Raw genomic sequence first — 25,431 nt, 5'->3', positions numbered from 1 at the left:
TATGGCAAGTCTATTTTTAGTCTGTTGAGGAATCTCCATACTGTTTTCCATAATGGTTGCACCAAACTACATTCTCACCAACAGTGTAGGAGGGTTCCCTTTTCTCCACACCCTCACCAGCATTTATTGTTTGTGGACTTTTGAATGATGGCCATTCTGACTGGTGTGGGGTGATATTTCATTGTAGTTTTGATTTCCATTTCTCTGATAATGAGTGATACTGAGCATTTTCTCATGTGCCTATTGGCTATTCATATGTCTTCATTGGAGAATTGCTTATTTAGGTCTTCTGCCCATTTTAGGATTGGGGTTTTTTTTGTTGTTATTGTCATTAAGTTCTATAAGCTGTTTATATATTCTGGAAATTAAGCCTTTGTCAGTCACATCATTTGCAAATATTTTCTCCCATTCTGTAGGTGGTTGTTTTGCTTTGCCTGTGGTTTCCTTTGCTGTGCAAAAGCTTATAAGTTTAATTAGGTCTCATTAATTTTCTTAATTTTTGCTTTTATTTATGTTGCCTGGGTAGACTGCGCTAGGAGAACATTGCTAAGATTTATGTCAGAGAATGGTTTGCCTATGTTTTCTTCTAGGAGGTTGATAATGTCTTGTTTTATATTTAAGTCTTTAAGCCATTTTGAGTTTATTTTTGTGTATGGTGTGAGGGAGTGTTCTAACTTCATTGATTTACATGCTGCTATCCAGCTTTCCCAACACCACTTGACAAAGAGACTGTCTTTTCTTCATTGTATACTCTTGCCTCCTTTGTTGAAGATTAGTTGACTGTAGGTCTGTGGGTTTCTGGGCTCTCTGTTCTGTTCCATTGACCCACATGTCTGTTTTTGTACCAGTACCATGCTGTTTTGATTACTATAGCTCCATAGTATTGTCTGAAGTCTGGGAGGGTTTTTCCCTCCAGCTTTATTCTTTTTTGAGGAGCAGTCCTTTTTGGAGTGTGGAATCTACACATAAATGAAGTTAACCCATAAAATTCATAAGGTATCTTGACTGCCTTAGGGGAAGAGTTTATGAACATACCTAAACCTTTCAATTGTTATTTGTGTCCTTCAACGATTAAGTAAAATGCAATCCCATTTCAGTCATTTGTTAGAAACTGAGTAGTTTTATGCTGACTAAAAATACCAGTGAGGTGCCTATGGATTAGGTTGGATCTATGGCTCCAAAACACAGCAAGAAAATGAGAGCCTTGAAAAGGTCACCTCTGCAAATACACTTGGTAAAACTCTCATTTTGTACAGTACAATAAACTTCATCCTGCCCTATACAGCAGATTAATTTGCTAAGATATTAACTTCTGCTTCTTCTCATTGTATTTTTACCCCTTACTATTGTAAGAAGGCAGTCAGACTTTTGTGTTCTCTTATCTGAAGGTTGCAAGAGAGAGAGCAGTGCTGCCTGGTGACTCTCCCTCAAGGCTTTAGGAATTGGTCTCTCTGAATCCTCCTTGTTTGAGGGGATTGGGCTCACTTAGCCCAAAGAGTAATGGAGAGAAAATGATCTTCCCAGACTGGGAAGGTGGGAGTGGGCGGGTAGGTCCCAGGAAGGGCCGTGCCCTGTTCCCTAGCAGCTGCCTTGGATGGGCATCACTTTGGAGCAGTTCTGGGTGTGGGGCCCTTGGGGTGGACCCTTAGGCATGAAGTGTCCCCACATTTGCTGAGATCCTACCATTCAGGAAACAATGGAGCTGCTCAGCTTCCAGGAATAACACAGGCTTGGACACTGAGCGGGGAAGGGCTGTCCCTGAATGTTGTAGATTACACAAGGCTCCTACGGACTGGAGCAGGGAGGGAAGAAGCCCCTGTAATGATGGAATTTTAGTTTCTCAGCCCTTGGCAATTGGCAGTTTGGAGTCAGAGTTGATTTGATGTAGAAATTAAGAGGATGTGATAAGCCAAGGGCCAGAATAAAATTATACCCAATACAACTGTGTACATGAGAGCAAAATACCAATTTGGAATGAAAGTTGTACATGGGTGGGAGGAGGAGAGCCGGAAGAACTAGTCCCATTTCGTTTTTTCATCTTTGCTTTCCCTTTTGTAAAACCCCCATGCTGGATTATTTTCAACATGTATGACCTGGATCCAAAGAGCCTCCAGTGGAGATGAGCAATATCTTGAAGGGCCCCTGGGGGCCACAGGTAGACCAAAAAAAAAAAAAAAAAAAAGAAAGAAGGAAAAGGAGATGAGAAGGAAACGAAATGAAAAAGGAAAAGGAAGTAGGGAAGAGAGAAAGTGACAATTACCTGAAGTAACAATAACCCTATGTGTAGATTCCCTGGTGTGGCAGGTGGTCTCAGGCCAAGCCGAAGGAAGATGCTCATGCTGTTTACTCCTTTTCTCACTTTCCCCACATCTCTTCTACTTTATGTCTTCAGACAGCCCTTGAGCATCTTAACACCTCATCTGCCTGCAGGCAACTTCATTCCTAAATCCTGCCTAGCTTGGGAAGGGTCATTAGGAAGGCATCTGGGGTTGAGCCTTGCATATACCTGAGTTTCAAATCTGGCTCTGCCAACTCATGGCACTGTGTCTTGGGCACTAGATCCTCAAGAACTGAAAGTAGTGCTCCATGTGTGGCAGGTGTCAGTAAACTGTCCACCGACCAAAACTCTCAAATGACCTCCTCCTTGTTATTTTACCTTCAGACCCCTGGGTGGTGAAGATTTTTAGTCCTGAATAATCACTGGTGAAAATTGAAGGCTGGCTAGAAAAGAGGCAGAGGGCACTGAAGAGAACCCATGATTTCACCTTCACATCTGTAAGCAGCCCTGATGATCTTGGGTATCTCTGGTCCACCAGTTCTCAAATTTTACCAGGCATCAGCATCACCTGGAAAGTGCAAGGTCTCCAGAACCTTGGATCCATAAATGCTTACCTCCAGAAGGAGCTCAGGGGGTCTCCAGGTGTACAAGAGACACTCAAGAGGTGTGTGTGTTTCTCTCTCCAGGAGCTAGGAGACATTGTAACGTTCTATCTACCACTTCACTGGATACGTTAGTCTGAAATTCTGTCCAGACTTGGTAGATACTTCCATCCTCCCAGTACATGCAGGTCTAGCCGTCATGCTTACTCACTAATACATTGTGTGCTCTCTCTTCCCTCTTCATATGTTGGTAAAAAGGGGGTTTTGTTGGCAGCATTGTTTTATTTCCTTAACACAACCCTAACCACTCTTCTCTGCCAACAACCCTCCCAGCCTAGGCTGATGCAATTAGAATCTGTCTCCCAGGAATTTGGGATCAGGACTGAGAGATATGGTCTACACAGGGTGAGGGAAGGTGAACAGTGTGGCAGACACTCAGAGAGAAGCAGAGGCACCAATTCTGGACGTCTTTCTACGTGGGGTACAGTCCCAGTGAGTTCCAGCTACCTTTCCTGCCTTGGGTTCTGCGAACTACCTCATGTCCTGCCAAACTCTCCTTTTTTAGCTCAAGCAAATTGGCCTTGGATTTCTGCTAACTGCACCTAGATAACCTGCACTGAGATACTCCCCACTGCCCTCACGATGAAGTGCAGAGTCCTGGACACAGTAACAAAGCTCTTCACGATCTAATACCTGCTTACCTCTCCATCTCTTATCTCAACATGTTTGCATCCAACTCTGTATCTCAGTCATACTGAACTACTTCTTAGGTCTTTGTACTCTTCAGGTCTTGGGTGTGCTTTTTTCTTTCTCCTGGTAACACTCTTTTCTTCTCATTTTTGCCTGGTCAATCCCTATTCAGCCTTCAGAAAACAGTGTAGGTGTGTCACTTCCTTCAGGAAGCCCTCCCAGATACATAGCTTTTTTCCCCTCCATATTCTTGAAGTATATTTAGCTTCTGAGTCCTTGCGCTTACATGAGGCAACATAATTCCCTGGAGACTTGTCTTTCTTCCTCTCTAGATTTTGAACTCTGTGAGGGCAAAGACTGAGTCTCAATCACTGTTGTATCTGAGTGTCTAACAGTACCTCGTACTTGGCTGGCACCCAATAAATACTTGTCCGATGAATGAATGATGTGCCTCTCCTATTGTCAGTTTTCTGCCCGAGTGGCAGATTGACAATGTTGAACTGAAAAAATGAGAATTACTTTGGCCTCAAGCTATAAACTACAATTTGGAAATTCTCCTGAGATGAAGAATCAGGTATCACCATGGTCTGGGAATATCCTATTACCTTCATTGAACCTATCTTTTCCCCTGATTTAATTATCATGACAGAGTTTCTAATTAAGGAAAAGGCCTCATGCATTTATTGATTCAAATGTGCTGTATCACTAGGGAGATTTTGAGAATAAGGTTAGGACTCAGCATATCAGAAATTCAAGCCATTTGAGATCTCTCAAAGAGGTCTGCCCTTGGGTCATTTAGCACAGACTTTCATAGTCACTGAAAACTGTTGTCATGGTAATCATGGAACCTTTCATGATTTTTGTATTTGAGTTAATGAAGATACTGGAAGGAGCCCAAAGGAATTCATACTTGGGTGTGCATTTGTCTCCATATTAACCCAATCATTGTTTTGAACACACATCTGCCCCTGGGCCAATTCTCTTGGCTCTCGGTCCTGACAGGAATAAATAAACAACTGATTCCTTTTTAGTATTTCAGACTAGGAGGCTGTGGATGGCTGCCCTTTGGGTTTCATTTCAACAGGAAATCCCACACAAAGGGTTTAAAGGAGCAGAAGAAAAAAAATGGTGCATGAACTAAATCTCTTCTTTTGTTTCAAACTATTAATGTTGCTGATTTCAAGGCACCTAAATCTAACACTTATACAGAAGTTTCTGTTATGGGGAGCACAGAACATTGACTATATCTAAAGTCTCTCTTTTATGGTCCTTCATTAATATACCTTAATTCAAGCCTCCATTAAGTCTACAAATTTAGATCCAGATGTCTCAGTGTGCTCATCTTTGAGTGTGAGATTTTTTACTGATGTCCTGTCCTGCCAGTTATTTGCCAATATCCATTCTCTCATCTTGCCAGATACTAGTACTCACTTTTAGCTAGGCATGTAGATACTTGAAATCAAGACATTTCCCATTCTTCCTGAATGCTGGCTAATAGTAATTTAAGTAGAAGTGGTATATTTGACTTCATGGGATTATCTTTAAAGGGAGTGAGCATGTGCCCTTCTTCATCCCTTCCTAAACTGACTGGAATGTGGATGTGATGGATGGAGCTGGGGCAGCCATTTTGGACAATGAATTGAGAGCCAGGTTGAGAAAAGCAGAATGACAAGATAAAAGGAATTTGGGTCCTTGAAGACTGTGAAGCTTCCATAAAAGCCCAGACCATGTTTATGAGTGAGAGAAAGGAAGTTCAGTCTTATGTAAGCAACTGTTATTTTGGACTTTCTGTCATCTAATCTTAGCTGACGTATCATCCAAAAATGAAATTATTCCTCTTTCCACTGATTGGGTGTGAACCTTTTCTGTGAGATGACCTTCTGATCCAGAATGTGCTAGAAGGTGGACAGGTTTGCTGGGCCTTTGCATCAGCCAGAGTGAATTTTCTGGAATGGGGAGTTGAGACAGCATTTCAATGGCAGAAAAATATCTACTCCAGCTTAACCACAGAGACATAGTGTTGCCTGGTTTTTGTATGTGCATTTTGAATTTTTTTCATATAAGTTGAACCACATATCTTTTACCCTAATATTAGAACTCCTACTTCAAATGCTTTTTGGAATGAAGTAGATGACACATAAGAATCATTAGTGATTAGTCTGAGTGCAAAGTAATTGTGATAAGACATTAAACCTCCCCAAAACCCCAAACCTTCCAAATTATTTGAAACAAGTATAGTGATCCTCCACATGGGAGGCACAGCCTTATACCAGTGAAGAATTGCTATTTTACTTACTGAATTTGGGCCTTTTAATCTTCTTTGTCATTTCTTTATTTGAGTGTATTCCAGTCACCAGCAAAACTGCATGAAGAAAATGCAAAAATATCTAATCAATATTAATTCACCCAAATACTTCTCTCTTTGATCTTTATATTCGCTTCAATCACATGTTAAAGTATCCTCATTAGTAGAACCAATTTTCCCTGATTTTATGGTTGGGGAAATAAGATGTATCCTTTGTGCTTTTCTTAGCCTCTGCTGAAAGGGTCTTTCAAAAATACCTCTTGGATACCTGTCCTTTGTTTTGCTGTCTTTAAATTTCACCACATCATCTCTACTGTCTCCACTTTCAAAGGCGGGAATGTGGGTCTGGAGAAGTCCACTGATTTGCTTGGTCCCAGGAATAAAGGATGAGCACCCAGGCCCTTCTTGTGCTCTTTTATCTATTCCACACTGAGTTTCTAAATGGCCAGTTTCCAAAATACCAGAGAACTGCCTCGCATGTGTGTGCGAGAGTGACAGAGGCCAACGGAGGGGATGTGTAAACAGCCTCAGAGGAAGAATCTGAAAAGGAAGACGAGGAGGAAGGGGACTGGGAAGGAGAGAGAGAGAGACTCCTCACAAGGTGTGGTGTGATCTGACTGTCCCCCGGTGGCCCCCCTCCAGCAGCACCTGGTTCTGTGACCCTTAGAGGGCACCTGCAGGTGGGAGGGCTTCCTTCTCAGAAACTAAAGCAGAACCTCAGCCAGCATACTGCGGATGGATACTGCTCTCCTTCAGGGAGCATAACAATAGGGGAAGAAAGAGGAATTCTTTATCTTTTTAAAATTTAAAGTCACATTACCAGTTTGAGCCTTGTGTTTTTAAAATATAACATTGACTGATTTTTGTCTTATTACCAAAACAATATATGTTCCTTGTAGAACAATGTAAAACACACACACACACAAAACAGTACTACAGAAAATACAGATGAACACAAAAATAGAGTATTTTTCAGGCTTTTTCTGTATGTCTGTTTTCATATGGGTACCTTTTTACTGAGTTTAACACCGATTAAAAATTTTTTTTTAATTAAAGTATAGATGATTTACAATGCTGTATTCATTTCTGGTGTACAACACAGTGTTTCAGTTATACATATATTTAGTCTTTTTTCACTATAGGTTATTATAAGATATTGAATATAGTTCCCTGTGTTGTATAGTAGGACCTTATTATTTATCTATTTTATATATAGTAGTATGTATCTGCTAATCCCAAACACCTAATTTATCCTTCCCCTACCTTTCCCCTTTGGTAACCTATCTCTGTGAGCCTGTTTCTGATTTGTAAATAAGTTCATTTGTATCATTTTTTAGATTCCACCTATAAGTGATATCATATGGTATTTATGTTTCTCTGACTTACTTCACTTAGTATGATAATCTCTAGGTCCATCCATGTTGCTGCAAATGGCATTATTTCATTTTTATGTGTGTGTGGCTGAGTAGTATTCCGTTGTCTATATATACACCACATCTTCTTTCTCCAGTCATCTGTCAATGGACATTTAGGTTGCTTCCATGTCTTGAGTATTGTAAATAGTGCTGCTATGAACATTGGGGTGCATGTATCTTTTCAAATTAGAGTTTTCTCTGGATATGTGCCCAAGAGTAGGATTGCTGGATCATATGGTAACTCTATGTTTAGTTTTTAAAGGAACTTCCAAACTGTTCTCCACAGTGGCTGCACCAAATTACATTCCCACCAACAGTGTAGGAGGGTTCCGTTTTCTCCACACCCTCCTTAGCACTTGTTGTTTGTGGACTTTTTGATGATGGCCATTCTGATCAGTGTGAGGTGATACCTCATTGCAGTTTTGGTTTGCGTTTGTCTGATAATTAGCAACTTTGAGCATCTTTTCATGTGCCTATTGGCCCTCTGCATGTCTTCTTTGAAGAAATGTCTGTTCAGGTCTTCTGACTATTTTTGGATTGGGTTGTTAGTTTTCTTGTTGTTTAGTTGTATGAGCTGTTTGTGTAGTTTGGAAATTAATCCCTTGTCAGTCACATTGTTTGCAAATATTCTCTCCCAGTCTATAGGTTGTCTTTTTATTTATGGTTTCTTTTGTTGAGCAATCACTTATAAGTTTGATTAGGTCCCGTTTGTTTATTTTTGCTTTTATTTCTGTTGCCTTGGGAGACTGACCTACGAAAACATATAAACATGATTTATATCAGAGAATGTTTTGACTATGTTCTCTTCTAGGAGTTTTATGGTATCCTGTCTTATATTTAAGTCTTCAAGCCATTGTGAGTTTATTTGTCTAACTTCATTGATTTACATTTGGCTGTCCAGCTTTCCCAGCACTACTTGTGAAGAGACTGTCCTTTCTCCATCCTTGTGGAATATTAATTGACTATAGGTGTGTGGGTTTATTATCCGGGCTCTCTATTCTGTTTCATTCCATTGATCCATATGTCTTTTTTTGTGCCAATACCACACTGTTTTGATTATTGTAGCTCTGCAGTATTGTCTGAAGTCTGGGAGGATTCTGCCCCCAGCTGTGTTCTTTTTCCCGAGTTTTGCTTTGGCAGTTCTGGGTCTTTGTGATTCCCATACAGGTACTAAACAAACATTTGATGATGCTCATACCATTTACAGTGTGTTATAACTTATTGCTACTTAAGGATATTTAGAAACATTTTTTCTTGTCATTTAATGTCCCTCTCCCAATAATTTTAACTGCCTGCAAAATATTGCCATGTGTGGATGTATCATAATTTAGCTAAATCCCAATGTAATGTAAATAGCTTCATCTTTGCACTGATCCCTTATTATCTCCTTAAAATACAGTTCCAAATAGGATTTCTTGTCTTAAAGATATGCCCACTTAAAATTTTGATACATATTGTGAAATTTTCTCATAGCAATTTTTTTTTATTAATAATGTCTGAAAATGCTCACTTCTGTCTACCTATGCTAATTTTACCTGTAGACAGAAAAGCATGTTTTTCCTTTTACAAGGCTAGTCAGTCTCTATTCTTATTCTGTCCTCCTCAGGCATTCTTCTACCTGACCCAACCAAAGATGGTACTGCTCTAACCTACCTCCATTTTAGCCACCTTTTTTTGAGAAACCCACTTTCTAGGTGGAGCTGGAATTCTGGAGATGAATATGAGGCAGCTGAGTAACAAAACAGGCATTTTACTTCCTGGTTATGCCTTTTTTTTTTTTTTTAACAGAACACAGATGCTCCATTAAGGCATAAATCAGGACTCAGGAATTCTTGAACTGGCAACTATTTTTGAAAGAAAAAGTGGCCCTGTCACCAAGTGTTTGTTAAGAAAACTTTATTTATTTTATGGATTATCCATAGCTAAGCTGTGCCAGTGATGTAGCTCCTGAATTATCCCCAGTTTTGACTACTAGCTTAGTTGAGGCCTGGACAGTTGACATACCATGTCCTGCAAGAACAAAACCGTGAAAGAGAACTGAGTGAGCACCAAAAGTCTAGCCAAGTAGAATGAAGGCAGACATTTTTTAGGTGTTATTTACTTCTGGGGTTTGGGTGGGTTTGAGTGTCCTGGAGGTCTAATGTTTATAGTAGTCTCTGTGTCACTTAACTCTGTCCAAAGACCGCATCTTCATTTTATACACAAAAATAAATAACTAGAATTCTAGAATATTTTTAAAAACAAGTATGAAATATTATATAGAAAAAAATTATGCAAGTTAAGTAGAGGGAGTAAGTGAATAGTTTTAAATGTGGGTCTCAGTTCTTGGTGGAAAACCAAATACTGTCCTTCTAGGGCTGTGTGCCTGTGGCAAGTGGTTTATAAGACTTGGTATCATTAGGACTATAAATATTTCAGTAAGACCACCCCATCACTCACATTTGCTCGCCCAGGACCCTCCATGCTGAAAACATGAAGAGCTGGGTTCAGTTTTACAGCAGCAGTTAATAAAGTCATTATTCTCGGTGGTACACAGAGCCCCTCCCCTCAGCTTCCATCCTTGTTAATTAAAGGTCCCCAGAAACCACTCCTCAAGAGGAGGGCTGGTCAGTCAGGCTGCAGATGTGCTCATGCCCTGACGCAAGTCTTCATTCCTCTTCAGCAAGACGTCTCTTGCTACCTTGGAAATAGTGACTTGTACATGGAATTTGGGTGAGAGAAAAATCAGCATTGTGTTCCTCTTCTTAGGAAGCCACGCAAAGTGCTGAGATGGATAGTGGATGCTCACTTGGAAGTGCAAGGCAGAACACACTTCTGAATTTGTGGGATTAGTTATCTGGCCACTGAGGCCATTAGAGTCTAGAAGCCTTGAGGAGAAATCAAGTCTAGAGGCCAAAGTTCCAACGTGATCATGATTTACCAACTCTGCAGCCATACTTCTCAAATTTTTTTTCTTAGTTTTTTTGTAGGGGGCTGGCTAGGTAATTAGGTCTATTTATTTAATTATTTTTTTCAGTGGAGGTACTGGGAATTGAACCCAGGAATTCGTGCATGCTGAGCACGCGCTCTACCACTTGAGCTATACCCTCCCCCCTTTTTTGGGAAGGGGGTAGGTAATTAGGTTTATTTATTTATTTTGTTAGTGGAGATACTGGGGATTGAACCTAGGACCTCATGTATGCTAGGCACACACTGCCACTGAGCTATACCCTCCCCTGCTCATATTTCTCAGTTTTTAAAACTTCAGTGTTCCAGTTTTGACTAACATGAAAAGTTCTCACCTTTCACTAGTCATGCTTGAAATTTCAAAACAAATTAAATGTTGAACTTACTTTTTCAAATAAAAAGTTTCCCTCTACTTCTCTTTCTCTTCCTCTAGTGTGGCCATCAGTACAGTTACCTGTTTAATTGTTTAAAATTCAATTTCAATAAATTATCATCCAGCTAATTTATAGGGAGAATACAAATGAATTAGCTTAAAACAGTGTTCAGTCTCATTAGTGATAAAAAATGCAAGCTAAAGCAAAATGACAGGATATTTTCCCATATAGTGTATTGAATACTGAACACGAGATTATCCAGTACTCTGTTGGTAAATTCTAAGCAGGTGGAGGAGTCTGTCTGGAAAGCCATTTGATAATACATTTCAATAGCCTTAAAAACATTTATGTGCTTTGCCCTAAAAAATAGATACCTAGTGATATATCCCAAGTTATAATCAGAGATACAGACAAAGATTTATGTAAAGATGTTCATTACAGCATTATTGCTAATAGCAATCTGGAAATAATGAAATGTTGGAAATGTCCCAACAATGGGGAAATCCTAAGCATTTGTTGCAGATGATGTGTAACAGAACACTGAACGACTGCAGAATTACGAGCTTCAACCTTAAGGACGATTCTGACAAAATTAGAATATATGCAGAGAGAAGTACCTCGAACAAATATACCAAAATGTTAATAATGGTGGAGATAAAATTCCTATATAATATTTTCTATATTTTCCCATTTCCTAGTATATTTCATATATATATATATATATATATATATATATATATATATATATATATTTATGTAGAATGTTTCTTTTCTAATTAGAAAAAGAATTATTTTTTAATTTGGTCATATTGAAATCACATAGACGTATAATAATGAAAAGTGCTTTCTAAAGTCTTTAGCGTGGTTAATACTCACTTGTGTTGCAGTTTTCCTTTCAGTAATAAATTATAATCAGAATCCATTTACTTTCAAGAAAAGACATGAAATGCTGAAACATGTAACCAATGATCAAATCAATAAGTACTTACTGAATATTTATTATGTGTCTAGAACTTTTATTGGAATACCTCCTTCCAGCCCATGAACTTCTTGTTTGACTTCTTAGTGCCCTCAAGATACTAACCCAGGTGGTGTTCACAGGGATTCTTTCCTTGACCAAACTTGAGTCAGGCTCCTCTACACCCTCTTCTCAACTAAGCTTTGACCTTGGGCTTCTGTGTCTGTCCTTGTTGGGCCTGCATCACTCAGTTTTAGCAAGAATCTTGTTTAGAGAGAATCCTCCACCCTCGATATCTGATCGCCCTGGTCTGCCTTTAGTCGGAATCCTGTCCGGTTGGTTTAGCAAGAATCCCCCTACTCCCTTTGATGTCCCCTCTTAGTAATTCCCATCCCCTGACCCCTGCAACCTGCTCCTTGGCTATAAATCCCCACTTGTCCGTGTTGTGTTTGAAACTGAGCCCAGTTCTCCCGGTTCTGTACTGAGATCTCCTTCCCCCTGTTGCAGTGGTTCCTGATGAAAATCTGTTTTTACTGCTTTGAAGACTGCCCGGCTCTGGTGGTCTTTAACAGTGTCCACAGTGCCTTCCTGAAAACTGATTTATACAGCAGATCATTTTAAATCAGCTGAGATCTCCCCTATGCTTTGATTTGGAGTTACACACTCAGTGGAACATCTATCACCAAATATATCAGAGCTTCATAGCATGGGTAGGACAGTTTATCCTCTCTGTTCACATAAATCACAAAATTATGCTTCGAATCATAGAATAGTAAAGCTGGGAGGAGCTTTGGAGGTCATCTGTTTTGTAGAAAAGAAACTAAGGTCCAGGTTGACCCCTTGGCTAAAGCTGTGGTTTTGGGTGGCGGGTGGGGGTGGTTGTGGGCAGAAGCTGGAACCAGAACGCACGTTTGCTGGGGCAGCCTTCGGCTCTGCGTGCTGCTTTGTCCCCATGAGTGAGCTCAGTGATTATACATGGAGCTCCGGTGACGACGGGCAGCCTAAAACTGCTACGTCATAAACGTAAATGTATCTAGAGCAAACATTCGAGCTCTCATGTTTATTAATTAAACACCTAATTGACATTAACTTAGAGGGCTTTTGGGAGATCATTGGATGGTTCTGTGTGATATTGTGATTTATGATAAATACGTATTTTGGCCTTCTGACCACAGTTCGTGGCTGGCAGCTCCCAAACCCTTGGAATGTCCTGAGCGATAAGAGCAATGGGAGTACCTTTTGTTATAATATTTGGTTTCTTGTCCTCAGTTCCTGAAATCAGAGCCATAAAGATGAAATGGGCGTCTTGCTATTCATAACAAGCCTGTTTCAATCACAACTGAGCTTATGTTAATGAGGTGGCTTTTGGGAATCCCCTCAAGATGAGTTGGAATTTTCAGTCCTATCTCCTGATTACCCAGGAGGAAAGAGGGCCTGGAGATTCAATCAATCACCAACGGCCGATGAATTAATCAATCATGTCTATGCAATGAAACCTCCATAGAAACCCAAAGGGAGGGGGTTCAAAGAGCTTTCAGGCTGGGGGCCTGAATTCCACGGAGACAGAAGCTTCTTTGTTCAGGACCTTGCCCTTTGTATCTCCTTATCTTGCTGTTGATTTGTATCCTTTAATATCCTTTGTAATGAACTGGTAATCTAGTGGGTAAACTTGTTTCCTGAGTTCTGTGAGCTACTCGAGCAAAGTAATCAAGCCCAAGGAGGGGGTCATGGGAAATTGTGATTTATAGCCAGTCAGGCAGAAGCATAGGTGACAACCTGACTTGCAGTGCTGGCAGTGTGATGGGCAGGAGGGGAGGTGGGGAGGGTCTTGTGGGACTGAGCCCTAAACCTGTGGGGTCAGATCCTATCTCGGGGTAGATAGTATCATAACTGAGCTGAGTTGTAGGACACCCAGCTGGAGTTGGGGAATGACTTCGTGTGGGGAGAAAACTCACACATAGGTATTGGGTGCAGAGTCAGACTCTGATACCTCAAAAATACAGCATCCCTGATGAGAATAATTTATTTAGCAATATTTCTTGAGTGCGTCTGAGATGTGCTGAGAACTGAAAATGCTACAATGAACAAGACACAGCTCTTGCCTTTGGTGAGTTACAGTTTTGGAGAAGCCAGAGTAATGACTCGGTGTATGTCATGCAGCTGTGATCAGAATCAATACAGGGGGCCAAGGAAGCATGGAGGAAGATGGTCTGATCAAATGGAGGGCAGAGGAAGCTTCCTGGAGGACCATTAGGTGTGTGGGAGTGAGAGGAAGAGCATTCCAGGAAAGGGAACAGCAGAGTCAAGACCTGGAGGTGAGAAATGACTCGGCCTTAAGGGGCATGAGAAGGTCCCCAGAAGCCGGGGTGGCTCCTGTGGTAGGGGGGAGAGCAGGAGAGGACAGCCAGGGCCATATCAGAGAGGGTTCACCTGCAAGTAAGGTGAGTGATAAGAGACACGGACTCCATCGTAAAGACAAAGGGCAAACCCTGAGTGTTAAATCAAGGAGTGGTGATCAGACATGTGCTTTAGGGAGATTAGTTGGGGTGTGGTAGAGAATGAGTTAGAGAGGTAAGGATTTGAGGCAGGGAGGCTGTCACAGTACTGAAGAGGGTCCCGGGGGACTAGAGGGGAATGGCCCTAGCATGGAGACAGCAGGTGAGTAAGACATACCGGGGAGGGGCATATAAGGACAGGAAGGAAATTTGTGGCATCTCCCTTTTCTACTTTGATTTCTTGCTTTCTGAGTGAGCAACCCCAAGAGGAAGAGAGTTTTGCAGAAGGGCAGGCTGAGAGGACAATCAAGTTCTTCTTGGTTCCATGACGCTGGGGACATGGCTGTGTCAAGCGGCCTCAGTGTTTGTATGGTTTTGTTTTGTTTTACAGTAGCTAATCCTTCCTGTTCCTAACCTCCTGCCCCACCCCCAGCCCACCCTATGTTAGAAACCAAGAAACCCTGTAGGTTAGTACAGGGGCCGGAGACAGCCTCCCAAAAGGGCAAAGGGGAAATAAAGGACCCTGTGCTCTCAAGATGAATATTCCTTAGCAAGTTGATGGTGGAATCTGGACCAGAACTCTTCTCTTCCCTCTGACTCCCAGCCTAGTGTCCCTCCACCACGCCAAATGCCCCCTCACCTTCACAGCTATGTGTCTTCTCCCTCCTCCAGTCTTCCATCTACCATGCAGACTCTGTCTACACAGGTCTTGAACATTCTGACTATGCTATGGGTTGAGTTGTGTTTCCCCTCACCCCAGATTCATAGGATTTCATGTTGAAGTCCTAGCCTCCAATACCTCAGAAGGTGTCCTCGACTGGAGATAGGGTGGTTGTAGATGTAATTAAAGTTAGGATGCAGTCACACTGGAGTAGGCTGGGCGCCTGATCCAATATGACTGGTGTTACAAAAAGGGGACATTTGATACAGACACAGACACACTCAGGGAGAACACCATGTGAAGATGGAGGGCAGAGACTCGGGTGATGCCAAGGAATGCCAAAGACTGCCAGCAAGCCAACCAGAAGCTCAGAGGCATGGAACAGATTTCACCTTCACAGCCCTCTGAAAGAGCCAGCCCTGCTGACATGGTGATTTTAGATTTCTAGCCTCCAGAATTGTGAGAGGATAAAACTCTGTTGTTCTCAGCCACGCAGTTCGTGGTATTTTGTTATGGCTGCTCTAGTAAACTAACACCGACTGTCTGAAAGGGCTTTGTACCCTGCGCTGGCAGTAGTTTTACAGTGACCCACAGGGTCACTCTACCTGACAAGGCTACAGCCTTGGGGTCAAGACTAGCAGAAGATTAACCTTGTGCTTAGTGCTGAACCCATCATCACTTTTCTTCTGGTTGACCTGCTGCTCCTTCAGGGCCCACCCCAAATTGTGTTCTCTGATAACAATGGATAAGTTTAAACGGTTTCATCTCTAAGAGTATGAGTTGCCATTAGGTCCAGGTAAGACCATGTCATTGATAAGATTTTTTTTTTTTTGAGAAATTAAGAAACAAGAAGATCCCTAAATTCAGAACCTGTAAATATGCTCTATCTGAAATATTTGCTAGTTGCATATACATACAAATATGTGTGTGTGTATATGTGTGCATAAGGTGTAATGCATAGAGGCATACATATGTAATACATATATTTGCTCTCTATAAAAAATATATAGACACACATCCTGAGTTTGATCTATGTTTAGCATTTGCAGTTAAACATCTCTCCAAAATGTTTATTATAAAAAGATACACTGAACTGTTTATATGCTCTGTCTTGGTTTAAACCTCTTCTTGGCAGGATTCTGTGGACATTAGGAGGATGTTAAAAGCGTATCCAGATACACATATAAAAGTACTTACCAAGGAACACTTCAATAACAGATGCCTTCATAGTGAGGACAACAATCCCCATAAATACCAAAATGGCACCCTAGGGAGGAAGAAACAGTAACACCGTCATATTTCAGCCAAGAATTCTGCATTGGATGCTCAGAGTGTAGGGAGGGGCTGCCTCATTTTGCATTGCCCTCTGGAGTCTTAGGATTTCAAGCTGTGGCTTTCTGTAAACACCTCACAGAGATGGCAGTGGCTACCGGCACTGGTACCCAGAGAGTCTGTTCTCAGTTGGAAAACCTATTCTAGCCACCAGCCTCCTCTTCTTCAGAGACCTGGCCTTAGAACTGAAGAGGAAATAATTCCACAATTTCGAGGATGTGTTCAACCAGCCTTCAAATTAGGACAAAAGCCACATTTATGGTATTTAGAGAACATTTTTAGATTACAAACTGTTTTATATTACAAAGAGTATCCATTCATTATTCATTCAGTAAATATTTATTAAACATATATGGCTAGGTATTGTTAGAGAGGAAGCTATAAAATTGAATTAAGAATAGTTCTTGTTCTTAAAAGATTTATACTTTAATAGATGTGGGAAAACATATGTAGACACAAAAAACATAATATTAGACAGTGTGCAGGCCCCAAAAGGGAGAATAAGGGGGGCTTTACAGGCCAGTGGTTCTCAAACTTCGCTGCATATTAGTATCATCTGGGAGTTTTAAAAGGCCCTGATACTTAGGCTGCACCGCATACCAATTGAAATAGAATCTCTTGGGGGTGGGATCTAGGCATTAAGCTTTTTAAAAATCTCCCCAGGCAATTCCAAGTGTGCAGCCAAGTTCGAGAACCAGTGATTTAGAGCAAGGCTTCCTAAATCTTAATACGAATCACCTGGGGATTTTATTATAATGCAGATTCTAATCCAGTAGGTCTGAGACAGTGCCAGAGAGTCCCCCCAAGAAGTCAGGGAATTTTAGAGGAGGAAGAGATTATGTCAGCTGTGGGAATAAACAGAGCCTCATAGAGCTGGCAGCAACTGGGTCAATTCTGCAAGATGAAAATAGGAGATGACGTGGCTCCGAGTCGGAGGTTGAGCACTGACAGAGGCTTAGAGATTGGAAAGCACAGTGGATAAGAAGATGCTGTTGATCTATTAGGAGTTCCCCTTCACTAAGGCTATGAGACCCTGGAAGGTGTATTCATACCACCGTTAATTGAACACATACGGTGCATGCTACATAGTGTAGAATCTGCACACTGAGCAGGATGGCAGATTTTATGATCCCAGCTGAACAGATAAGGAAACTTAAGACATAGAAAGAGAAAATGTTATACTCCTGGTGATCAGGCAGTAAGTATGATTAGAGTGGAGGTGGGAGTAGGTGGGAAGGATCTGCCCTGGGTTTAGGCAAGAAGGAAGCACATTGTCTGTAGAGAATTTAAAGACTTAAAATCGTTCTGCTTTCTGTTATCCTTATAAACCAGCAACTCTAAGCACTGTCCGTGATAAAGCCCTCTTCCTCTCTGTGGCAGGTGGCTCCCACTGCATCCTCTCCCCCCAGTGCCACTGCTCTGTGGCCTTTAGGCTCTAGCTGGCATTCATAACCCTATACTCTGGTATGCCCAGGGGTGTGCTGGGAAACCTGCTGTCTGGGAAAAAAAAAAAAAAAAAAAGCCCTGATTTAGAGCATTTGCCAATTTCTGTGTTGTAAGTCCTCCCATCGTAGCTGATTTTGAAGCAACCAAAGTGGTGTTACTGCATGGAGATTTGGAAAGAGAGAAACACAATCTGGTACTAGCTAGGTCTAGAGCAAGCTTATGTTTAATATTTGGATACAGTGCTGTGCAGAGTTTATTAACAAGAAGCAATTATTAGAATTATGGTTGAGGCAGTAATACAAGCACTTGATGCAATTAACTTAAATAACACTGTTCAGTATATGAAAAGCTTTATTACAAACAATTAAATTAGGCAGCAAGAGTAAGCCCAAACAGAACCCGTCACTTTGCCAATTTCTAGCAACAGTTGCAATGTGTTAAAAAATTTTTTCCTAATTAAGGTAGTTGACCACTGGCTAAGAAATAGGCAAATAACGGTTTTTATCTTCAAAATAAAAATGGTCATACATTACAATCTATTAAATAGCTGAGTCATATTTCGGAAATAGTGTGATAACAAGTACACTTTTTTGTCTTTTATTAATTTGAAAAGTTGCAGATCAACTCATATGTTTTCAGGCCTACAAATGTAAGTCTCCTCTTGGAATAAATGCAGGGTATTAAGCTCTCCTACCAGACTAGCCTAACTAGCTCCTCCAAATGGCTGTTACCATCCAGCACTGGACACTTTGTCTGTGAATCATCTTAGATTTCTTTCTCTCATGTCCCACATCTTTTCCATCAGCCAAGCCTGTTGGCTGTACATTCATAATACATCCAGAATCTGACCACTTGTCATCATCTTTACCATTGCCGCCTGGCCCAGGCCATGGGTTCACTGGGTTATTGCACTTAGCCTTCTATCCAGGCTGTGTCCCTCTTCACACTGAAGTCTACACAGCAACCAGCATGTTCTTGCTCAACGTCAGTCAGTTCATGGCACTTCTCAGATGAAAACTTCTCCGGTTTTCTACCTTACTCAGAATAAAAGGTACAATCTTGGCAAGTGGCTCAGGACCCCACGAGACTGGCCACCATTCGCCCCTCTGACCTCATTTCCTTCTATTCTCCTCACGTATTAAATTCCAGGCACAGCCAGCTCATTTCTAGAACACACCTCTCCCCTCAGGGTCTCTGCGCTTACTGTTAACTCTAGCTGGATGCCCTGCCCCCAGGTCAGAACACGATTTACTGCCTCATTTCTTTCAAGTCTTTGCCTAAACATTATCTTCTCTTGAGATTTTCCCTAATCACCCAACTTAAATTTGCAATCCCTGTCCCACGCATCATCATCCGTACACCCTGTCCTTTCCCTACCATCTTGGTTGCCAGTCACTTATCACCTCCGACAGACTCCATACTTTGCTGATTGTATTTGTTTATTGTTTGTGTTCTCCACTGGAAGGCAAGCTCTGTGAGGGCAGGGATTTTGATTTGATTTGATTTTTTTTTATGTGCTTAGTAACTATACTGAATCAATGAATGAGTCGTTGGGGCTCTTTCCTGTCCCTAGGAAATAAAGAAAAAAAAACAAAAGGAAGACAATCTGTAAATAGTCTAAAAGCTACTGAATTGTACACTTTCAAAGGTGTATTTTATGGTATGTGGATTATATTTCAATAAGCATTATTGATAGTCAACAAACATACCAAAAGGAGAGAGGAAATTGCAGAGAGAAGGGCTCTCAGATCTGTCCTATGTCTTGAGAAGACACGATGGACCTGACCTTTACACACAGGGATGAATGGAGTGGGGGGAAAAAACAGGATTCCAGGAAACATGCTAACCCCAGAGGAGGTATCACCCCAGTGCTGACTCATCAGGAGTGGAACCCGACCAGAATCGCTCTCGCCTCTTGGAATCAGAATGGTTTGAGGCTTCTTTCCTACCACTTCAGTTTCTCTCCTTACTTGGTTCATTTACTTATACATTTAAAATGTAAATGTGCCGTTTGAAATGTGTGAAAAAAAATTCAAACCCTCTCTCAGCCCTTCCAGAAGCTGGGCATTGGGATGGCCACCAGCACTGTTAAGCAGTTTCTACAGGCAGTTCCACATCAGGGAGCTATGGGCTGCACAGTAATGTTGGAACCTTAATGTCTTATGTGCCCAGCAGGGTTCTCACAAAAATGGAACAATAGAGGTTTTCAAAAGAACGTGTTCCTGATTCATAAATTTGTGGACTGGTCTGTGAGATGTAATATAAAGAATCCTGAATATGAAATTCTGGTGAGACAAATGAAGGCTGCTGTGAGATAAAAATATAATTAATGTAAGAAGAGTAGCCAGCCAATTTAATTAGATCTCTTGCTGCCCAGAGTTAGAAAATAAATAATAATACTGCCTTATAATTTTAAGGTTCTTCACAGTTTTCTCCTCCAATTTTTAAAATTATGGTAAAATACAAAAACATAAAATTGGCTATCTTAACCATTTTTAAGTGTACAATTCAGCAGTATTAAATAAATTCGTAATGTGCTGTCATCACCATTATCCACCTTAAGAACTCTTTTTGTCTTGTAAAATTGAAACCTTATGCCCAGTAAACAGTAACTCTCTATCCTCCTCTTTCCCTGGCCCCTGGCAACCACCATTCCGCTGTCTCTGTGATTTTGACTACTCTAACTACCTCTTATAAGTAGAATCATAGTAATTTCTTTTTGTGACTGGCCTATGTCAAACAGCATAATGTTCTCAAGGTTCTTCCATGTTGTAGCATATGACAGACTTCCTTTCCTTTTTAAGGCTACATAATATTCCATCCATTGTATGTATGTACCACATTTTCCTCATCCATTTATCTGCCGATGGACACATGGATTGCTTCTGTGTTTTAGTTATTGTGAATAATTATGCTATGAACATAGCACAAATATTTCTTTGAGACTCTACTTTCAATTATTTTGTGCATGGAATTGCTGGATCATATGATAATTCTATTTTTGATTTTTGGAAGTATCTCCATACTGTTTTTTCAGAGTGGCTATATCATTTTACATTCCCACTAACAGTGCACAAAGGTTCCAATGTCTCTATATCCTTCCTAACACTTGTTATTTTCTGTTTCTTTTGATAGTAGTCATCCCAATGGGTATCTGGTGGCATCTCATTGTAGTTTTAAGTTGCATTTTCCTAAGGATTAGTAATACTGAGCTTCTTTTCATGTGCTTTTTGGCCATTTGTATACTTTTGGAGAAACGTCTATTCAAGTCCTTTGCTCAGTTTTTAATCAGGTTGTTTTTTGATTGTTGTCAAATATTAGGAGTTTTCTACATATTCTAGATATTAATCCCTTATCAGATATATACTTTGCAAATGTTTTTTCCCATTCTATGGTTGCCTTTTTACTCTACTGATAGTATCTTTTGGTGCACAAAATTCTAAAATTTTCGTGAAGTCCAATTTATCTATTTTTTCATTTGTTGTCTATGCTTTTGGGTGTCATAGTCAAGAAATTGTTGCCAGATTCAAGGTTGTGAAGCTTTTGTCCTATGTTTTCTTCTAAGAGTTTTATAATTTTAGGTCATACATTTAGATCTTTGATCCACTCAAGTAAATTTTTATATATGGTGTTAGGTAAGGGTCCAACTTCTTTCTTTTTCATGTAGATATCTACTTTTCCTGGCACCATTTGTTGAAGAGACTGCCTTTTCCCCACTGAATAATCTTGGCAAAAAAATCACGACCATATATGTAGGTTCATTTTAGGCTCTCTGTCCTATTCCATTTGTGTATATGTCTGTACCGATGCTAGTATCACGTTGTTTTGATTACTATTTAGCTTTGTGATAAGTTCTTTTCGATCAGAAACTATGTGTCCTCCAGCTCTTCTCTCTCTCTCTCTCTCTTTTTTTTTTTCAAGATTGTTTTGGCTATTTGGGGTCCTTTGTGATTCCATATAAATTTTTGTATGGTTATTTTCTATTTCTGCAAAAAATGTCATTGGGATTTTGATATTGTGTTAAATCTGTCGAGCGCTTAAGGTAGTTTTTATAGTTTAACAATACTAGGCCTTCCAATCCATGAACATGGGATGTGTTTCTACTTATTTATGCCTTCTTTAGTTTCTTTCAGTAATGTTTTATAGTTCTCATTGTACAAGTCTTTCACCTCCTTGGTTACGTTGATTCCTAAATATTTTATTCTTTTGGATGCTGTTGTAAATGAAATTGTTTTCTTAAGTTCTTTTTCAGATTGTTCATTATTAGTGTACAGAAATGCAACTGACTTTTGTGTGTTGACTTTGTATCCTGCTCCTTTGATGAATTCATTTATTAGTTCTAACAATTTTGTTGTGGAATCTTTAGGCTTTTCTATGTATAATATTATATTATCCAAAAACAGAGCTAATTTTCTTTCTTTCTTTCCAGTTTGGATGCCTTTTATTTCTTTTTCTTGCCTAATTGCTCTGGCTTGAACTTCCAATACTATGTTGAATAGAAGTGGTGAAAGCAGGTGTCCTTGCTGTGCTCCTGACCTTAGAGGAAAAGCTTCAGTATTTCACCATTGAGTGTGACATTTGTTGTGGGTTTTTCATATGTGAATTTTATTATGTTGAGATAGTTTTCTTCTATTGCTATTTTGTTGAGCGTTTTTATCATGAAATAGTATTGAATTTTGTCAGATGCTTTTTCTGCATCAACTGAGATAATAATGTGGGTTTTTCCCTCTTTGTTCTATTAACATGGTGTATTACATCAGTTGATTTTCATATGTTCAACCATTCTTGCATTACAGAAATCCCACTTGGTCATAGTGTATAATTACTTTAATATGCTGATGAATTCAGTTTACTAATACTTTCTTGAGGATCTTTTTGCATCAATGTTCATAAGGAATATTGTATTAGTATGGGAAACTATAGTTTTCTTTTCTTGTAGTGTCTTTGGTTTGGTGTCCAGGTAACGATTGCTTCATAGGATGAGTTCATTTTCAGTTTTTAGGAAAAGTTTGAGAAGGATTGGTGTCAGTTCTTCTTTAAATGTTTAGTAGAATTCAACAGTGAAGTCATCAGGTCCAGGGCTTCTCTTTGTTGCAAGAGTTTTGATTACTGATTCATTCTCCTTACTAATTATAGGTCTATTTTTTTTTCTTCATAATTTATCTTGGTAGGTTTTGCATTTCTGGGAACTTGTCCATTTCATCTAGGTTATTCAATTTGCTGGTGTACAATTATTCATAGTACTCTTATAATCTTTTTTATTTTCAAAAGCAGTGGTTGCTTCAGGTGAAAAGAACTGGGTAAGTGGTGATCAGAGATGGGAGTGAGCAGCTTTGTTATATTTAAATTTTTACCCTGTGCACAAATGTCAATAAATCAGAAATTAATGGAATGATCTCTTGGGAACACTTAACATATACAGATAGTGTTGATATCAAATGAGAAGCTACAGTAATCTCCTAACCCTCTCCTTGACTCTTGCTTTTCTTGCTCCAGGTCACCTTTCTCTCTGGTTGGAAAGGATCACTTCCCCAAAGCATAGGTCTGACTGTGCACTCACTCTCAGAATTCTTCTTCACAGTCCATCATTCTCTGCAGAACAAAGCCCATATTCCTTAGTGAGGCATCACAAACTTAATGAAGTGGCCCACCTTACCTTTCATACCATCTCACTGCAATTCTCTTCTGTAATCCTCTTTTCTGACTCCAGTACACCCCGGGCTTTTGGTCTTTTCTCTACACCCTCACATCTGTGTCTTGGCTTATGCTCTTATTACTGTTCTGTCTGGAATACCTTACCACACCTCATCTGCCTCTCACAAGCTTATCCATTTTTCAAAGTTTACTCATGGGCCACCTCTTCTAGGTAAATCTCTCTGATCTCCTCAAGTCAAAATTCATCTTCAATCATGCATCCATTTAATCATTCCAAAAGATTTTGGGTGTGTACACTGTGCTAGGCAGAGAGGAAGAAGGTGTAGGACCTATCATCAGGTTGCTGTGAGTCTTCTAGAAAGAAACTGATGTGCACTCATCATAACTAGCATTAACTGAGCTTTTTAAGTGTCAGTAATATATTAACTCATTTAATCCTCACAACAACTTGATCAAGTAGGGGCTGTTTCTTGCCTTAATTTCAGAAGTAAGGAATTGGAGGCACACAGAAGTTAAGTACTTCGCCCAAGGGTCACAGGGCTGGAAAGAAGAGGAGCTGGAATTCAACCCAGGCAGTCTGAGTGTAGAGGCCCTGCATTTCGTTTCACTGCTTGCCATAGATGTTTCATAATAAGCAAGTGCACTTCCCTCATCCGCATTCTGATTTAATTGGTCTTAGTTGGAGTCCATATTTTTTTTAAAGCTCCCCACGTGACTCCACTGTGCAGCCACAATTGAGACCCTCTGCTCTCAAGGATATGTGATAACGAAAAGGGTAGATGACTGAATAGGCCTGAGGCATGAGGATTGGAAGAGGCTTGAATTCATTTAACTGGCAGGTTGGAAGACAATGAGTGGTGAGGGAAGGACAGGACAAAGGGGATGGAGAAGCTTCAGGACCTGGGAGCTGCTGGGCCAGGCTGGGAGAGGAGTCAGACTGTTAGGGAGGAAAGCAAGGCCATGTCAGCCTTGAAAGTCATGCCTAAAGAATGCAGAATTCATCCTTTAGGTAATGGGGAGACATGGAGGGCTTAAAAGTTATTTTTGCATTCATCATTTTTAATAAGGCCCCTTGAGGCTTCCATGAGCCATTCACTTGGAGAAAATCTGCCCTAGTGGGCATGCAGGATTTATGTAATGCTGGTGTTTGTCTGATCTATGATGCTACATGGGGGAACACCTAACAATACCCTTTGTCCACAAGGTAGAAAGAGCCAGTGTTCATTTGGAAACATTGAATAGTTATGAGAGGCTTCTGCTATATTTCCAAAATGCCAAAAATCCCTTGAGGACAGACATCTCTGAATGGGGAGAAGCCACATCTGCAGCCTTGCTTTCTTCATCTCTGCCTAATATAAAGCCTCAGCTGCTTGTCAGTGGATGTGAGTTGATCTGTAAGGCTGGAAAAGGGAAGGCTGGCACTAAAAAAGGCCTTTACAATGTGGAGGTGACCTCAATCTGCAAGTAAACCTTTAAATAGATCACATTCCTCAGGGCCAGGCCTGTAACACTGCATTTCCTGTTACCACGACTCCAGTGGTCACTATTATAGTCCCCCGTATTCTGTGAAGGAGACAGAAAGAATAAGCCAGGGAGGACAGTAATTTGTCTTTCTTATTTCCCTTCTTTCCAATTCTTTCCTAATTTTATTGTAAGGAATGCCCAAAGAAAAGTTCAAGCCAAATAAGCAAGGAAGACAGGAGAAATTTTGCCTTTCTCAATATGTTGGCTTCTGAGGACACACCAGGCTCCTGGAACATGTGCCCTAAGTCAGGCTGTCTGGACTAGACATTGTTGGTTGCCTAAGCCGAGAACCTGCTTCCCCACTTCCTCCTTCCTAACACAACCCCAGCTTAGTAAAGGGAATAAATATAGCCAGAGGACTCAGAAGAAGCTGGTCCATCTCTAGCTCCTGGGGTGGATCCTGAGTCCAAGTCTATGCCAAGATTGATTTTATATATATAAAATTGCTGGTGATTGCTTCATGACTGCAGGCTTGAGCCCATCAGTACATGGCCCCCTCCAGTTGATCATGACTATTCAAGAGTGGACTGTGTCCCGAGTTGTATCAGACAGACAGAAAGGAAAAACTGGAATCCTATGTTTTTCAGGCAAGGTCGCCTCTCTTGTTGGAAATGAACAAGGGAGCAGGTTGTTCTAGCTGTGCTGGAAGCCATGTTGTGACCATGAGGCTAGTTAGTCTGAGGGAAAAGTCAGCACAAATAAGAGGAAGGCAGCCAAGCGAATCACAGAGAAATGAAGCTGGAGCTTTGA

General features: G+C 40.5%; 1 protein-coding gene across 3 annotated transcripts in view; it reads right to left on the bottom strand.

Annotated features, from left to right (window-relative positions):
- Positions 1–25,431, bottom strand: part of VIT (vitrin) — a 91,644-nt gene that overhangs the window by 54,622 nt on the left and 11,591 nt on the right. For 2 of the 3 annotated variants that reach the window (XM_045504818.2, XM_010967644.3), the window contains exons 2-3: positions 15,922–15,991; positions 5,867–5,932 (exon numbers count right to left, since the gene is read on the bottom strand). In XM_045504818.2, coding sequence (XP_045360774.1) covers positions 5,867–5,932; positions 15,922–15,973 — 118 coding nt within the window. In that variant the 5' untranslated portion in view covers positions 15,974–15,991. Of the gene's footprint in view, positions 1–5,866; positions 5,933–10,622; positions 10,691–15,921; positions 15,992–25,431 lie in introns of all 3 variants that reach the window. The other variant, XM_045504819.2, reaches the window with a different exon arrangement.

The sequence above is a fragment of the Camelus bactrianus genome, chromosome 15 (assembly GCF_048773025.1).
Source record: "Camelus bactrianus isolate YW-2024 breed Bactrian camel chromosome 15, ASM4877302v1, whole genome shotgun sequence".
NCBI lineage: Eukaryota > Metazoa > Chordata > Mammalia > Artiodactyla > Camelidae > Camelus > Camelus bactrianus.
The sequence above is the reverse complement of the archived record's forward strand: the minus strand, read 5'-3'. Positions and strand labels throughout refer to the sequence as shown.